Genomic DNA, 17,597 nt, shown 5'->3' with positions numbered 1-17,597 from the left:
CCCTCAGTATCTAAAAGCACACAAACCTGCTCCTGGAAGATGGGAGCAAGTGTTCAGACTAAATGACCATATGCGTCACAGGGGAGCTTGTGGAAAGCACCTGGAAGTCTCTAGGAGTAACCATCACTGATGACCTGAAGCAGGGATAGCATGTTTCAGCTGTCACTAGGAAGGTTCACCAACATCTGTTCTTCCTCTTATGTCTGAGGAAGGTCCAGATGTCTCTATCTGTGCTTAACGATTCCTTCTGGTGCCCAGTGGAGTCCATCTTGGTATGACAGCTGCTTAGCTAGGGGTGTTGTTCCCACAGTGTCACTGGAACTCAGCTATACAGACAGGTAGAGACATGAATAAATCAAGGTGCCTTGGAAAGACAAAAACTGTTACTAGTGACGTCGGCCATCCTGTAGCCTATGCACACTCTTCTCTCAGAACTGCTGACTGTTGGCACCCTTGCCCCTAACCACCAAACCCTAACCCACAGGTCCAAAGGTTACTCAGCAGTCGGCATGTGTGCTTCTTGTACATATTGTCTGATGCTGTAGTTAATGTTGGTTGTTGGTGTCATATCTATTAGTCTGTGGGGAAAAGTGCAAGAATTTAGTTGTAGTCCAGCTACCATATAGCAACAATCCCATTATTACTTGTAAACTGTCTTAGAACTGTTACTTAATCTAGAATGCCCAGGAAGGGTGGGCAGCCACTGGTCCTTGGACCCTCAGAGGTTTTTTTCTTCTCCCTTGATTTTCATTTGAGAGTTTTTGTTCCTTTCCTCCACGGTCAGTAGGTATACTTATAGCTCTATAAAAGCATTATACGTTTGGATTATGACAGTCTGTAGTCAACTGTCTTCTTTGTTCTGATGTACTTGTTTTTCTTGCCTTATGCCTGTGTTAAAGCGCTCTGTTTCACTGCATGAGAAGAGTGCTCTATAAAAATAAATTGAACTGAACCATGTTCACAAAAAAAGAACATAATAGACATTAGAAATAGTAAACTAAAAGAAACAGTTTAAAACTGCAGTCAAAGAAAAATATTTAACAAATTCATTATTGACCTGCTGAGATATTTTTCTGTTATTCTTTGCAGCTACTTAATTTGTTGCTATTAGACTGGTTTGCTTACAAAAATGCATAACTGCAAACTGAAAGGATCGGATGAGTTGGATGGAAAGTGTGCAAAGGCAAAACATTAATGTCTTTTATTGCGCTTTGTCACAAAGACCCACAAGAAATGGTACTCGCAGGCTGAAAAAAGGAAAAAACAAAGTACTGTATTGTAAGCAAGAACTGTACAAATCCTATTTATTTATTTTCTCTTTGTTAAATTCCCTCTGGCATCATTTGCTGTTTTTTGTAATATCTAGTTCTGGTTCCTTATTCTTTTCATGTTTCTAACTTTTGTAATTGCTGATTTTTGTCAATAAAGTTTATTTTGAAAATATACATACAGTATGTTCACATTCAAAAAGCACAGCATTTTGACAAGTCTTTATTTGTATTTCAAATTATTACATGACATGAAGGGCATGACATTCCCCTGCACTGATCATTGAATGCCCACTCCTAGGGAGCGCAGCAATGGTGCTCAGTTTCCTCTTTTTTCTGCCTGCCTTACTGTGGACTGTTATTTTAATAATTTCTACCGCTGACTATTTTAGTGCTCCGATTAAGGGTAAGAGTATTTTTGAGGACTTGGTTAGATATCCTTTTAGTTGGCTAGTTTCTGAACTCACAAGGAAATCTTATTAGCTACAACGAATATGTCTTCAGGTTTCCCATTACAAAGAAGGAGTTTGCCCTGGTAATGTGGGCTATTCCTGATGGCTGTGTGACTCTACTCAAAGAGGTCTCTTACCCTACTAATAGCAAATCCAGTGGATACTACTTGTAGAAGAATCTGTTTCTCACAGTCTTTCAGAAATAATATCAGCTTTTTACTGTTTCTGTTGTCACATTACCTTATAGCACAGCTTTTTGGAATACCTTTGTTAACAATATCCCATGGGAGAAAGTTTGGGTGCTGTCTCAGAAAGAAAAGTTTAAAGAATTTTCTTTTAAGAAAATTTACAGTACAGCATTTTCTGAAATAATGTAAGGATGATTAGATGATAGGGGGTGCAGTGGCGCAGTGGGTTGGACCAGGTCCTGCTTTCTGGTGGGTCTGGGGTTCGAGTCCCGCTTGGGGTGCCTTGCGGCAGACTGGCATCCTGTCCTGGGTGTGTCCCCTTCCCCTCCGGCCTTACGCCCCATGTTGCCGGGTAGGCTCCGGTTCCCCGCAACCCCGTATGGGACAAGCGGTTCAGAAAATGTGTGTGTGTGTGTGTGTGTGTGTGTGATTAGATGATTATACAATTTTTTCTTTTTTGTACTATGCACCTAGAGACTTTGCCTTTCCTATCTGGTACCATTATTACACTAGAAAGTTATGGAGAATTGTCTCCAAGTTCATTATTGATACAGTGTATATGGATTTTGTGAATATTTCCTGTTTGGATAGAAGCAACATTTTGATACATTTTGATAGAAGCAACAAGAAACAAGCATATATTATCAATTTAATAATCTTAGCCATATATACAGATTATGGAGTGTTTTAAAGGTCAATATCTTTTATATTTTTCTTAAAGAAGAACAGTAACAGTGAAGTAAAAAAAACAGTAAACAGTGTACTTATTAGATTGTACTAATTAAGGCCATTAAGATTGTAAATTACTGTAATAACCGATTTTGGTGTAATATAGATGGTCATTGGAGTGACTTGTAATTTATTTCCATTTTGTTTATTTTTACTCACTTTTATTTACTTCTTTGTATACTTCTTGCAAACAATAAAATTGCTAAGGCCACTCAGCGCTTTAACGCCATCAACGACAGAGTCATATCCGTATGCATCCGCGGGAAGCCTTGCCTGCTCACGATATTGCAGATTTATGCGTCCACCACAGATGCAAAAGTTGAGGACATCGAAAAATTCTGCGTGGATCTCCAACAAGCAACTGATCAAGCCCCTGCCAAGGACAGCATCTTTATTGCTGGAGATTTCAACGCAAAAGCAGGGGCTGGAGAAGAGATACCTGTTGTAGGCAAATTTGTTTTAGGAAAAAGGAATGAGGCCGGTGACTGCTTGGTTCAATGCTGTCATGAAAATTGATTACTGATCACGAACACATGGTTTGAGCAGCCAAACCGTCGCCTTTATACGTTGACAGCTCCAAATGGACAACACCAAAATCGGATCAACCACTTCCTCTGCTAACAACGTTGGAGGAGCTCAGTACAAGCAGTCAAAGCACTCCCTGGTGCCGATTGCGGTTCCAACCATCAGCTACTTGTTGCAAAAGTCAAACTCCGGTTCAACACCATCAAAAGATCACCTACAATGAGATGTTTCGAAACCAGCAAAATCCCAACACAACATGCGATCAAGGTAGAAAGTAGATTTGAATCACTCAATGGAGCCAAAAAAGCTCCAGAGGAATTATGGAATTATGGGAGGAAATGAAATCGATCATAACACACACAGCGGAACAATTCATCCCTTACGAAAAACCAGCAAAAAGACCACAATGGCTTTCAGATGCGACGACTGAAGTCGCCAACAGGAGATGAGCAGCTAAAGTCACTGGCAAGAGCACCGATTTCAAAGTGCTAAATGTGGAATTTCAAAGAGAAGCGAGGCGTGATAAGGAACATTACTGGAATGAGCAGTGTGCAAAATTGGAAGATGCGTGCAAACAAGGTCACACCCGCGAGCTTATCACCCATGCGATGCAGGCATGAGCACCACTCATGCCCCGTAAAGTAGCAACCATCAAAGACTAGAATGGCAAAGTTCTACAGAGTGAAAACCAAATTAAATGTAGGTGGCAAGAGTACACAGCGCAATTGTACGCGGGCAACCGTCCAAGTCAATCAGCTGGTCACAAAGACCCAACCAAGCAAGAACCAGATATTCTGGAGGAGGAGGTAGCCTGGGCTTTGGAACCACCACCAGATAGGAAAGCCCCAGGCATTGATGGCATTCCGGCTGAATTACTCAAGCCAATACCGATCCCAACGTTAACAGAGCTCTGTCGGCAGATCTGGAAGATCAAATTGTGGCCCAGAGATTGGACAAAATCAGTCTTTATCCCACTTCCAAAAAAGGTGATATGCAAGAATGTTGCAATTATCGAACCATCGCTTTCATATCGCATGTAAGCAAAATCCTGCTGAAAATCACTCAAAAACGCATGGCATCGATTGTCGAGAGCGAGCTCCTTGACGTCCAAGCAGGATTTCGCAGAGGACGCGGAACCAGATCAAATTGCGAACCTGTGGTGGATCATGGAGAAGACGCGCGAATACCAAAAGGACGTCTATATGTGCTTCATTGATTACAGTAAAGCATTTGATTGCGTTGAACATGACAAACTGTGGAACTGCTAAAAACAAATGGGCATCCCAGAGCATCTGGAAGGATTGATCTGATCACTCTACGAGAATCAGGAAGCTACAGTCAGGACAACATTTGGCAATACAGACTGGTTTAAGATTGCAAAAGGCGTCCGACAAGGATGCATCCTATCACTGGCCCTGTTCAATCTGTACGCTGAAACGATCATGAGGCAATGTAATCTGGACGAATCACCAATTGCTGTGAAAACTGGTGGGAGGAACATCAACAACCTTCGATATGCCGACAACACAAAGCTGCTTGCGGAAAGTGAAAGGGACCTGGAATATGTGGTCCAAAGAGTCAAAGAAGAAAGCGAACGCATGGAACTGTACCTTAACATCAAGAAAACAAAAGGTAATGACAACAGCAGACAACAGCACAGTTCACATATCAATCGACAATGAAGAAATAGAATCAGTGTAAGACTTCCTTTTCCTTGGATCCAAAATTAACCACAGCGGCGAATCGGGACCGGAAATCAACAGAAGAATTGCACTTGGTCGTAACGCGATGCAAGGAATGGCAAAAATTTGGAAGAGCAAAGCTATTAGCATCGCAACAAAGATCCAAATAACCAACGCAATCGTTTCCCGATCTCCATGTACGCATGTGAAAGTTGGACACTCAAGAAGGCGGACAGAATGAAAATCAACGCTTTCAAACTATGGTGTTGGGGGTGAATGCTGTGCATGCCACGGACATCCAAGGTCACAAACAAGACGATCCTAGAGCGAGTCAAAACAAAGATATCGCTGGAAGGCAAAATCACCAAGCAGTGGCTCCTATACGTTGGTCATATCATGTGAGCTAATTCCTTGGAAACATCATTAATGCTTGGCATAGTCAGTGGGATGAGAAGAAGAGGACGTCCAAGAACATGCCGGCTGGACATCATTAAGGCCAACACAAACATGCCCTTGAAAGAATTAAAAGACACGGTCAAAAATCATAAAGCATGGAGAATGATGATCCATAAAGTGACCGAAAGTCTGCCTTGACTGAATGGTTAAATCATCATACTTCCTACTGTTCTTGTATTGTGAGTTCATGAATTGTTCATTTAACTAATAATTTAAAATAAAAGAAATATTTCCCAATGTTCCAATGCTGTGGAACACCTAAGTGGTCTTAAGCAAACTTGAACCAGAAAGCAATATTTCCTTTATGGTGACTTCACATGAACACTCTTGTTCAGTGTTTTTCTGTAAGGCATTACATGGTATTGCTCCATCTTACCTTTGCGAGATTATTGATTCTTACATCCCAGGATGATATCCTTGTTTATTGGATGCAGGTTACCTTAAAGTACCTGTGATCAGTAAGACCTCAGTAGGAGGTTGCGCCTTTAGTTACAGAGCACCCAAACTACGGAATACTCTACCAGTTACTGTCAGAAATGCACCATCTGTCTCTGTCTTCAAATCCAGACCACAGACTTACATGTTTACTCAGGCATTCCACCTTGAAATGTAATTCCACTTGGCTGAGTTTGTTTTTCCCACCTCTACACCAATCAAAATTAAATTTACTTGTTTAAGTTACAAATTACTAACTATTTCTTCTTGTTGGGCATTGTCTCCCTATAATAAGACCTGAGGAGGCCAGCTGGCGGACACAGACACACCCCCATGCCGAGTGAAGATGATGACCAACTGCCATGATGGACGAAACGTACCATGCTGAGCTGAGGATTCAACCGACCATACAGCAAAAATATCATTATTACTTGCAAACTGTCTTAGAACTGTTACTTAATCTAGAATCCCCAGGAGGGGTGGGCAGCCACTGGCTCTTGGACCCTCAGAGGTTTTTTCTCCCTTGATTTTCAGTTGGCAGTTTTTGTTCCATTCCTCCGTGGCCAGTAGGCATACTTATAGCTATATAAAAGCATTATGTTATGATAGTTGGTAGTCAACTGTCTTCTATGTTTCTTATCTGAACTGTTTGTTTTTTTTGCCTTACACCTGTGTTAAAGTGCTGTGTAACTGTGTGAGAAGAGTGCTCTACAAAAATAAACTGAATTTTTCTTACAATTGTCTCATAAACACAGACATCGTAAAGTGCAAGAGATCACAGTCGGTCCAGTCTTTTTTTGGAGCCCACTTATTTGTTTATGCAGACAATTCCAAAGGGTTCACAAACTGTATAGTAGATATTGCATTGTATTATAATAGTGTACTGCAGCAGGCAGCAGACTGGTCAGAGCTTCTGTCTGTGAACTTGAAGGACCCAGTTTAAAATCACTCATTGCTGCTGGCTTGACCAAGGCAATAGTGAACACCTACAGTAAAAATAATCCAGCTATATAAATGAATACATAATACTTATACGTCACTTTACATAGGGGGCGCAGTGGGTTTGGCCGATGCCTGTTCTCAGGTGGGTCTGGGGTTTGAGTCCCGCTTGGGGTGCCTTGTGACGGACTGTTGCCCTGTCCTGGGTGTGTCCCCTTTCCCTCTAGCCTTGAGCCTATGTTGCTGGGTTAGGCTCCGGCTCACCTCGCTTGGGACAAGCGGTTTCAGTAAATGTATGTATGCATGCATGCATTTACTTACAAATATGTGATATTTATATGTATGTAAGAGGCCCCTAGCGATAATAATCTTGCAGAGAAAACCAACTCACTTGTTCAAAAGTTTAAAAGTGGCGCCAGAAACGAAAAACTCCCAGAAGGCCATATGCCACCCCTCCCCCTCGTCAACGCCCGCGACCCGCCTGACCGCGCAGGCGCACACCTTCGGCCAAGGCCGCCATTTTGTGCAGAGCCTCCTCGGCCAAAGCGAGAGGATTAAAAGCACCGCGGAGGAGCCGCGCCTTCTTCAGCTGCGACCGAGAGAACAGAGTGCATCTGCCAGGCCCTCAGTCAAATTCAGCGAGAAAACAAGCGGTCAGAATCAGGTAAAACTGGGCGAATTCCTAGAAATCGGGGGCATTTTTGTAGGAGCTTTGTTCGGCCTCTAGGTGTCACGATGGGGCTCCCGGTGACGGCGGATGGCGGGGGGTGTTTGTCTCCCTCTATCGTTATCGAAAATTTAGCAAAAAAACACGTCTGAGGCGGAGGTGGCGCGTGCCGCGGGCGCGTTGAGGCTCCGGGGGCCGCCGCTCGGTGCGCTGTGCTTGTGCGCGCCGTGACGGGACTGCTGTGGTACTCCGGCCTCTCCGCGTCGGGCCTCCATTTTCTCTTTGTTTGCTCGCTGGAGAGACGCGGCTTGGCGGCTGCGGAACCCCGGCGCTGGTGCTCCCCGAGGCGCACTCTCGCGAGTCTGGGGCGTGTGCTTGTTCCCTGCATAAGCAGCTGTGCTGCTGTCGTCGTGGAGCTGCTCACGCGGGTTGCTGCTGGACGGTCTCAGATCGGTCCGGCCATCATAGCGAGCCGTTACTGACCGTTGGCTTTTAAAAGGCGTTTCCTGGAAAATGGCGCGCTTCACGCCTCGTCCGGGGCCTTGGCGTCGTCCTTCAAGTGCGATTTAAAAAAGGCATCGAGACCAGAGCCGTGCTACAAACCGACCGCTGATGAAACAAACTGCACACTATGACTACGCTCAGCAACACCACCAACACTGCTGTAATACTACAGTAACGCTTATTAGAGTAAAGTGGTAAAAAGCTGTAACGATAATATACACACTGACTGAACGACTTCATCACCTGGGACTAGTATTAGTAATTTACTAGTAATAATAAAATAAGTGCCCGTTAGTGCTGTCGGTAGTAACAGTAAACCACCGCCAGGGGGCACTCGCCTCAGGGGGTCTCCTCAACAGCTCATCTGTTGATGTCACAGATCACCACACCTGTTACTTCATGATATCATGAAACTTTTCAGGGTAATAGATCTTTACAAAGGAGTCTTCACCATATTTTTCCCAGTAACAAAATAGAAACAGCAACTGGTGTAGTGGATATAAAATTGTGGCAATAGTGGCTGTATTTAAAGTCCATTCCTGCTAGAGTAAATTACCTCAATTAGATTAAACTTGTCATTCTAAAAAAAAAAAAAAAAAAAAAGAATTGTATAGGGCTATTGCAGCACACAAAGCACATTGTCCCTCCAGGAAGGCCATTCACCCCTGAAAAATCTATTGTTAGATGTGTTCTTGCAAATCAAAGACATAATTTCCATTAATTCTAGTGGTAAAAATTTGTATGCGTTTGCTGAGCTCAAGTTAACCCCCTTTATACTAAAATATCAAAATCATGGATACAGTAACTTTAGTGGTTAAGTGGTTAACACAGTAGTGCAGTTTCCCTTCATGAATTACTCTATAATGTGTTTATACCTGTTGCATATCATAGACTTTGAAACAAACAGATTTGTGCATATCTCCTTCAATGCAAGACAAGAGTAATGATGAAATATTGGTGATGGATCAGCACTCATCAAGGATACTGATATATTCACTGGAATGGCCGGAGCACAGTATGACCCTGCTGAAGCCGGCTGTGTGTAGATGGACCAAAATGAGCAGCAGCAAGAACTTGACACTGCATGTGCACTGGGGGGCTTTGTAATGTAACCCTGCTCTATGAATTGGTAAATCAGTGCAAGCAGATTAACATTGAAGTTGGTCTGGAGAAAAGTGTTATAAGTTTCCTGGTGGTGGAACTGAGTGTGGAAGTGGTCAGAGAGCCCCAAAGCGACTGCTGAAAATTCCATCAATCATGGCAATGTTACTCTGGAGATGAGGTTTCTGGTCCACAGCTCTTTGGCTAATCCAGTTCGATAAGCAGAGTTTTGATACTGCAAAGAGCAGTTTGCCTGCTGCACTATTGCATTTGCAGGTGAAGGTCTACAGGCTTAAATCAGCTGAAAGTTGTTCCCTTTCCAGCAGGATCAGGTGTAGGCAGCGCTCAGGGGAGGCCAGCGAGCTATTTAGGGTTCCAGAGCCTGAAATCCAGGGGGCACTACGCAGGAGACATGACCCTTTGGTGCAGGTAACAGCTGAGGGAAGTAGGATCATGGAAACCCTATGACCATGACTAACAGTGTGCGAGAAGTGTTGCTGTCTGCAGAAGGGTGTCATTTTCCCTGGCAGCAGCATCACCTCATCGTGGGTACCTTCTGTTTGTTCATCAGTGTTTATGAGAATCAGTAAATGGTAATCTAAGGTGACATATTGTTTGTAACTGACAAAGTCAACACAGAAATATACAATTCAGAACCAAGTCAGTTTTACAAGCTTAGGTGGTACCTGTTGTTGTACCCTCCCTATTTTTTTTTCCACTCTTCCAGTTGACAAGTGACTTTGGATGAATATTAATCTAGTTTCTCTGGACTGGATACTTTCCTCTGTTTTTAGACACACACATTTCTGGGTGTGTTGACGCATAGGATGATACTCCACAATTACACAGAGCTCAGAGGTCCTGTAAAGGATAAGCTCCACTTATTAGCACTCTGCTTTTTTTTTTAATGGTTGCAGATGTGCTGCATGGTGCCATTTTTGGTGCAGGAAGTGAGTCACGTGATTTTGCGGCACAGTTTCGTTGGCATCACACATTTTATTTTAATCTTACAACAATGAATCTGCAGGCCTGTATGTGAGTAAGAGTTTGCTTTGCACAAAGAAGTGATCGGGCCATTTTAGTTAACCACGACAGGATCCGCAGGTCTTTTTTTAAACATCTAATGAAACTGACTGATTCTGAGGGAACAGTGATTACTTGATCTTGGGCAGGAAGTAACTAAAGTCGTAACCCCCAGGTTGTACCCATGGAAGGAGAGCCTACTGATGGAGTGGCAGACGAGTGTGGAGATGCCTTCAAGGCCAAGGACTGCAAGACTTACCAGCGACGCCGTGAAGGTGGGGCTGAAGAGGATGATGAGTTGGGAGCAGAGCTTCTTCAGTCTGCACCTGTGGCCTTGGCTGTAGCCCAGGATGTGGGTGGAGCTAGTGGAGATCACCAGCAGCTTGTTCCGGGCATGGTGAGCGTGAACAGCAACATGGAGATGATGGTAGTGGATGCTCTGGACCCAACATTGCTGCAGATGAAGTCCCCCGAAGGGATGGAGGCAGGTGTCGCTCACCCACAGGCAGGTGTGGCCAATGCAGCCACTGTGGACGACACACAGATAATCACACTGCAGGTGGTGAACATGGAGGAACAGGCTGGCATGGGTCTGGGGGAGCTGCAGCTCGTGCAGGTGCCTGTGTCTGCTGTGCCCACTGTCCCTGCCAGCGATGGCACAGTGGTGGATGAGTTGCAGGGCTCATATGTGGAGACCACTGCCATGCCTAAGGACAGCGAGCCTGTCATCTGCCATACGCTGCCATTGCCCGAGGGCTTTCAGGTTAGTCTGCATCCAGACATAAACGCTTTATTCCTCTAGATCGAGGTGTCAGCATCTGGTTCATTTGTGTCTTTCCTTGCCTTCAAGTTAAGCCCTTCCCGCTGTTTGGTCCCCAGGTGGTGAAGGTGGGGGCTAACGGGGAGGTGGAGACAGTGGAACAAGATGAACTTCCCCAGGAGCTGGAGCCTGGGATGGAGGCTGAGCCAGAGCTGCAGAATGAGGACCCAACCTGGGCCAAGGACCCTGATTACCAGCCACCTGCAAGGAAGGCCAAGAAGATGAAGAAGAGCAAGCTGCGCTACAACACTGAGGAGGGGAAGGACATGGATGTATCTGTGTATGACTTTGAGGAGGAGCAGCAAGAGGGCCTCCTGTCGGAGGTCAACGCTGAGAAGGTGGTAGGCAACATGAAGCCCCCCAAGCCCACCAAGATCAAGAAGAAAGGTGAGTCCATTTCCTCAGGTGTTACTGCCACATTGTTCTGAACTAGTCCCCAAGCTGTATCATAAGTTTTGTTGCTGTGTTGTCCAGGTGTGAAGAAGACATTTCAGTGTGAGCTGTGTAGCTACACCTGTCCACGCCGCTCCAACTTGGACCGCCACATGAAGAGCCACACAGATGAGAGGCCGCACAAATGCCACCTCTGTGGCCGTGCTTTCAGGACTGTGACCCTGCTGAGGAACCACCTGAACACACATACAGGTACACACATACTCAGTCTCTGAAGTTGTACATACTTTCTTCAGCTGAGGTCTTTGTTTCACACTTTCTTCACCTGTGTCCCCCTTCAGGGACACGACCCCACAAGTGCACAGACTGTGACATGGCCTTTGTTACCAGTGGCGAGCTCGTTCGCCACCGGCGCTACAAGCACACGCACGAGAAGCCCTTCAAGTGTTCCATGTGTGACTACTCCAGTGTTGAGGTCAGGGGGACATGGGAGTGTAGCATCATGGAGTCTTGCAGAGGGCAATGTGACCTCTGGTGGGCCCCACTGTACATTTTAGGTCCATTGTGCATCTGCTACCTTGTATCTATTTTACATTTGTGGTTTCTTAAGCAGGTGTATTTTATTTCATAAAATCTCTTGTTTCCAAATGCGTATGCTTTGAGATGCTCGTTTTGTACCATGCTCACATTTGCAGAGTACTGTGGTGCAGCATCAAAGAGCAGATCAGAGACAACTGCTGTAGCCTTGTCCTCATGAGCACCATGTCATTCCCCTGCAGGTGAGCAAGCTCAAGAGGCATATCCGCTCACACACAGGGGAACGCCCCTTCCAGTGCAGCCTGTGCAGCTATGCCAGCAGGGACACCTACAAGCTGAAGCGCCACATGAGGACACACTCGGGTAAGCAACAGGAAACTGTGCAGGAAGCGGGCAAACGTTCATACGGAAGCATGCACCTGGTAGTGCTGTCATGTGTTCCAGCCAGTGTTGTGGCCTATTGCACGTGTGGCCGACCTCTGCCACACTTAGTCGGTCTACCTCTATTGCAGTTTGTGGGGGCAGGGTAGGCGCTCTAAGGGTCATCTACTGATGCTAAGGTTCCTGCTCTCCTTCTCCCTCTTTAACATGGTGCTGCTCTGTTGCTTTTCTGTAGCGACACAAATTTTGCTCAGTTTGTGTTTGTGGCACCGGCAGGAGAGAAGCCCTACGAGTGCTACATCTGCCATGCCCGTTTCACACAGAGTGGAACCATGAAGATGCACATTCTGCAGAAGCACACAGAGAATGTAGCCAAGTTTCACTGTCCGCACTGCGACACGGTAATCGCCCGCAAGAGTGACCTAGGTGAGTCCCCATGCAGTGCCGTGTATGCGCATGCGCGCATGTCAGTGCTCATGCATGCAGCAAACTGACCTCTTTGCTCTGCAGGTGTCCATCTGAGGAAGCAGCATTCATACATTGAGCAGGGCAGGAAGTGCCGCTACTGTGACGCCGTGTTCCACGAGCGCTACGCCCTCATCCAGCACCAGAAGTCACACAAGAATGAGAAGCGCTTCAAGTGCGACCAGTGCGACTACGCGTGTCGACAGGTGAGCCACACCCTTTCCTCTCAGTAGATTGGGTAGAGCAGGAGTGAATGAAGGGCCTGGTTAGTCCCTGGAGGTATGACCTGTTATCTTAAGATGCTTATTAATAATTCAATTCAGTGACTACTTCAGAAGTCAGGCTTATAGAACAAGTGGTTTTTCTGCTCTTCTATCATCTGTGTTTGTCTCTGATGCAAATCTGGCCCCCTGCCAGGAGAGGCACATGGTGATGCACCGGCGCACTCACACAGGAGAGAAGCCCTTCGCCTGCAGTCAGTGCGACAAGACCTTCCGGCAAAAGCAGCTGTTGGACATGCATTTCCGGCGCTACCATGACCCCAACTTTGTACCCTCTTCCTTCCTGTGCAACAAATGTGGAAAAACGTTTACGCGCAGGGTAGGTGGGCGGACATTTTCTGTCCCACCTTCTCAGTGGGCATGTTGTCTTTGGATGTTTTGGTACTGTACTCATCTTGCTGGTTTCATTAACCTCCTCTCTGTAGAACACTATGGCCAGACATGCGGAGAACTGCTCTGGCCCTGACTCAGCCAATGGGGAGAATGGTGCCCCCCCGAGGAAGGCCCGAGGGGGAAGAAAGAGGAAGATGCGCAGCAGGAGGGATGATGACGACGATGATGATGACGACAGCGGTTTGTTTTTCCTCTGCGCATTATTGGAATTTTTTTTTTTTTTTTTTCTGGGTCGACTGGATGGCGGAAAAAGCATTTGTACATATTGCCTCATTACTGTGACAGATCATGCTGAGCCCGAGCTCGATGACATCGACGAAGAAGATGAGGAGGAAGAACTGCTGACCCCTGTGGAGATGGAGGTGGATCAGGCTCCTCCTATAGTCCCTGTCCCTGCCCCAACACCCCCACCACCACCAGTCAAGAGGAAGCGTGGCCGACCACCAGGCAGGACCAACCAGCCCAAACCCACCCCCCGTAAGTCTCCCCTTTTTTCCATTAGGTGGCATACTCCAGCATTAGTCAAGGTACATTTGTACAGACATAGCAGCACCAGATTGTCTGTAAAAGTGGTGTTTTTCAGCAGGGTTTTGCTCATACAGAACTAGCCCTCGTGGTTTACAAAGTTGTCGACACGCAGAAACTGAGCAGTAGGCAAAAGAACCTTGTGGGTCATGCTGTGAAGTCTGCAGCCTTCATGTTTACACCCAGTCTGACTGGCTGACCCCTCCCTACTACCACTGACCACCTGAAGCTGGCACAGTGTGTCAGTGGTTTGAGTACATCCTATGTTGCTCCCCTGAACACTACTATCAAATTACTCCGTTTATTCTTCTTCAGCATCAGCAATCATCCAAGTGCAGGACGAGAGTACGGGTGCAGTTGACAACATCATTGTGAAGAAGGAGGCGGAGCCTGAACAAGCCAGCAGGGCAGCCAGCAGTGCAGAAAGTGGGACGGATACAGAAACGGTTCAGCTACCTGTTGTTGAGGCTGCGCCCAATGGTGACCTTACCCCAGAGATGATCCTCAGTATGATGGACCGGTGATGGGAATGCCTGATCACACGCTCTGCGAGCCTGCCCCGCCCCATCTCGTACCCTAACCTTCTCTCTCTCGCTCGCTTTGTCAGTTTAAAAATGAAACTGCCTGAGATGTTTTTATATAATTTTTTTAATCCCCCCACTTTGCTACAGTGTAGTTTTAGTTTGTGAAGTTCTGTCTTGAGGTTCTCTTCCTTTTCTTCATGGTTTGCCGAAAGCCTACAAGGTTTGTTGGGGGACGAGGAAGCTTGCAGATGTAATGAGGCCTTTTGTCCTGCCAGTGGAAGGAATTCAGTTGCCTTCTGAGCTTGAGCCCAGTGTCCAGGTGGTCTTTGAAGAGCAGAGGGGCTCCATGGATCTGTTTCCCCCCTCGTCTTCCTGCATACTGGAGATGGTCTGTCCTGCTGTGATGAGTCAGAATCCCATCGGTCCACGTGTCTTAATTGGAGCCGTGGCATCCATCACAATGCTTTAAGCCTGTGATCATGTTGTACAAAAGCAATTACTTATTCCTGTTTGTACATATATTTTTAAGAGTATTTTAATCTTCTGTCTAGCAATTGATCTTGTACATTTCTATGGATAGCATTTTAACAGTAGTTATGGAACCCCTCAGCTGTTAACTTCTTTGCTGAGTTTCACAAAAAGATCATGTATGAAATGACCTCAGTTCTCTGCTTTGCGGCTTGCCTGTGACATCATTGGGACAGTGTGGAGCATGCTGGACTCTGGGGGGTGTTGACAACCCAGGTGTTCCCATCCCCTAGTTGACCCCCATCTGGTGGAGTCCTCAAGGCAAGTGGTGGGACTCCAGTACTGTTGTTCTCTTTGTGGACTTGCTAACAGGTGCCTTAGGGTGATGTGAAGGTAACCTGAATCCAGGCTCTGAGGGGCTCCCAGCAGACCTGTCCCACATGAGGACAGAGCTACAGGAGACACCTAGATTTAAAGCGTTTAAACGCCCCTGATCTTTTCACAGAAACTAGAAACCAATGCACATGTTCAATTTTCCTTCTGGTCATTTATGGTGTTCCAGCATTTACCAGGTCTTGTTGCAAGGGGGTTGGGTTGTTAGGATCCTTTGAAGGAAATGGGGGGGCCACTGTCAGTATAGAGCTGTCAAATCTAGTTTTCCAGGAGGTTTTAGCTTACTCAATGAAATTTATGTAATTGCATTTTTAAATAGCTTTTTTTGTTACGCTCCTAAATTTTTTTTTTTTTTTTTTTTTTTTTTTTTTCTTTCAACTTAGCTGTACCGATTTTCGGTGGTTGAAAACCAACAATTATGGAATTATTGAAGCTTGCGGTTTGGAGAGATTGTACTGCTGTACAGCTAATAAACAAAACTGACCACATTTATCTGTTCTTTTTTTAGTTACTGTAATCTTATTATTCAAATGTCTGTTTTTTTTTTTTTTTTCTCCCCCTCCTTACACCATCATTGAAATGGGCTGAGACCTGAGCCACTATATCATTTAACATGTTCAGTTCTGGGCATCTGCTTATCTAGTCCACACCTGTATGTGCACTCTAGATTGAGCAACCTAGCTCTGTCCTCATTGGTGTTTCCTCATGTCCATCAAAATCTTCAGACTTGTGCCCCCTTTTCACTACTACTCAGGCCCATCTAGGGCTGACTAGCAATGAAGACTTGCACACTGGCGCATTTCGGGATCATAGAGCAACCAGATTAGGAGCAGCAGTCAGTGAGTTTACACCATGTTTTATTCTCCCTCATAATTAATAATAGAAGCCAAGGAAACTCAAATGACTTCGTTAATAAACAGTTGAGATTAGAGTACAGATTAAGAACACAGCATATAAACAAATCTTGAATCAGACCTTCATAAAGCCCTCAAATTTTCTAATTCAGTTCCCTCTTAAACATAATACCCAAAGTTCAAATTTTAACTTGCAGCTGCTGCTCTCTGAAGCCTATTTCCAGTGGTGATGGGCAAGTAAGATGAAAAGCAAAAGTTCCCTCCAGTCTCTAAAGTTCTCGTTGTTCAGAATTGGCCACACCTGGAGGTTGTTTCCTCCCAAGGAACCCCTGTCAGGTGTGGCTGTTATGATGGCAGGGTGTGGGCATGGCCAGGCTCCTCTGCATTACAAACACAAAAGTCATGTAATACTGTATCTTTGGGCAGAGCAGATGCCTGTAGACATTGTAGGGTTTAACCTGACCATGGCTTTTCAAAAATTAAACTACACATAGTTTACAATACTAAAAATACTTGGTTTAAATCCTTTCAAAGAGTTCCACGCGTTTGTTCACGGAGTCCCTCATAGGTGTCTGGTGTGCAAATAACAGTTGAAGTGAGACTTGTTTGTGGATGTACATGGCTATTGCAGTTAGTTAGCTGCTGATACAGTGATCAGCCAAAACATCAAAACCACCTGTCTAATATTGTATCACTGATGTATGGATGAGTGACCCATTGTTAAGTCACCTTGCTGAATAAGGTATGTGGGCTGCTAAGAATACATGGTGTTCATTGCACGTCGCTTTGGAGAAAAGTGTCTGCTAAATAAATAAATGTCAATGTGTAGGTCCCCATTATGCCACCAAAACAGCTCTGTCCTGTCAGGCATGGACTCCACAAGACCTCTTAAGGTGACCTATGGTGTCTGGCGCAAAGACGTTAGCAGCAGATTCTTCAAGTCCTGTAAGTTGTGAGGTGGGGCCATCATGGATCGTACTTGTTTTTCCAGCACATTCAACGGATCAATCGGCTTGAAATCGGGGGAATTTGGAGGACAAATCAACACTTTGAACTCTTTGTCATGCGTGTCACAGGCAAGTTACAATTGTGCATCATATTTTGCATTAGAGGATTGTTGCTTCAGTTCATTCTGATTCCGATAAGTTTTTTGCTGCTGCCGCTATATACCAACACGCATTCTTCTTGTGTTGTTGTACAGATAGATAGAAGCAATCGGTTGTGTGTGTGTTCAGTTGTCGGTTGTATTTATTTATTTAGGTGAATTTACAGTTAGGGTGTGTGCAAAGGTAAAAATACTTTGTCCTGTATTGTATAGTGGGCGTGACTGTTAGTTCAATTAATTACGTTTGTTTTGATTACCATTGTCAGAGTAGTTTTGATTTGCACTCTCAGCTAACGTGAATTAGCTTGGCTCAAATAGCAGCTGGAGACCTGTAGCAGCAGCTTCTCGGGGTGCAAAGACAAGGGAATCTACCTGCCAATCTCCACCGAGGGAAACCTCCACCACTACGTGAATTCTGCCATCACCATCGTGTTCCGCAAGGGATCATGTGTCAAACATGTCGAAGTTGTCTAAGGCGACCAAACTGTG

At 45.3% G+C, this 17,597-nt stretch overlaps 1 protein-coding gene across 2 annotated transcripts; it reads left to right on the top strand.

The window, feature by feature from the left end:
- The first annotated feature begins 7,157 nt into the window (after positions 1 to 7,157).
- LOC108933995 (transcriptional repressor CTCF-like) lies at positions 7,158 to 15,490 on the top strand. Of its 2 annotated transcripts, XM_018751459.2 has the most exons (13): positions 7,158 to 7,338; positions 9,270 to 9,375; positions 10,145 to 10,732; positions 10,849 to 11,176; positions 11,264 to 11,434; positions 11,524 to 11,657; positions 11,962 to 12,082; positions 12,377 to 12,526; positions 12,611 to 12,771; positions 12,983 to 13,165; positions 13,272 to 13,419; positions 13,525 to 13,716; positions 14,080 to 15,490. In XM_018751459.2, the coding sequence occupies exons 3-13, from the start codon at positions 10,154 to 10,156 to the stop codon at positions 14,286 to 14,288; spliced, it is 2,376 nt and encodes a 791-aa protein (XP_018606975.1). In that variant the 5' UTR covers positions 7,158 to 7,338; positions 9,270 to 9,375; positions 10,145 to 10,153; the 3' UTR covers positions 14,289 to 15,490. The 2 variants fall into 2 exon arrangements, with proteins under 2 accessions (XP_018606975.1, XP_018606974.1); XM_018751458.2 differs by lacking the exon at positions 9,270 to 9,375 and having other exon boundaries at positions 7,159 to 7,338.
- Positions 15,491 to 17,597: the final 2,107 nt, after the last annotated feature.

Source organism: Scleropages formosus, chromosome 1 (assembly GCF_900964775.1).
Source record: "Scleropages formosus chromosome 1, fSclFor1.1, whole genome shotgun sequence".
Classification (NCBI taxonomy): Eukaryota; Metazoa; Chordata; class Actinopteri; order Osteoglossiformes; family Osteoglossidae; genus Scleropages; species Scleropages formosus.
Note: the sequence above shows the minus strand (reverse complement) of the source record. Positions and strands in the feature narration are given on the sequence as shown.

Coding starts and splice junctions, on each gene's coding strand:
- LOC108933995 (XM_018751459.2), top strand. CDS start 10,154: ATGGAAGGAGAGCCTACTGATGGAGTGGCAGACGAGTGTGGAGATGCC. Junction 11,435..11,523: donor CCACCTGAACACACATACAG/GTACACACATAC, acceptor GTCCCCCTTCAG/GGACACGACCCCACAAGTGC. Junction 11,658..11,961: donor GTGACTACTCCAGTGTTGAG/GTCAGGGGGACA, acceptor ATTCCCCTGCAG/GTGAGCAAGCTCAAGAGGCA.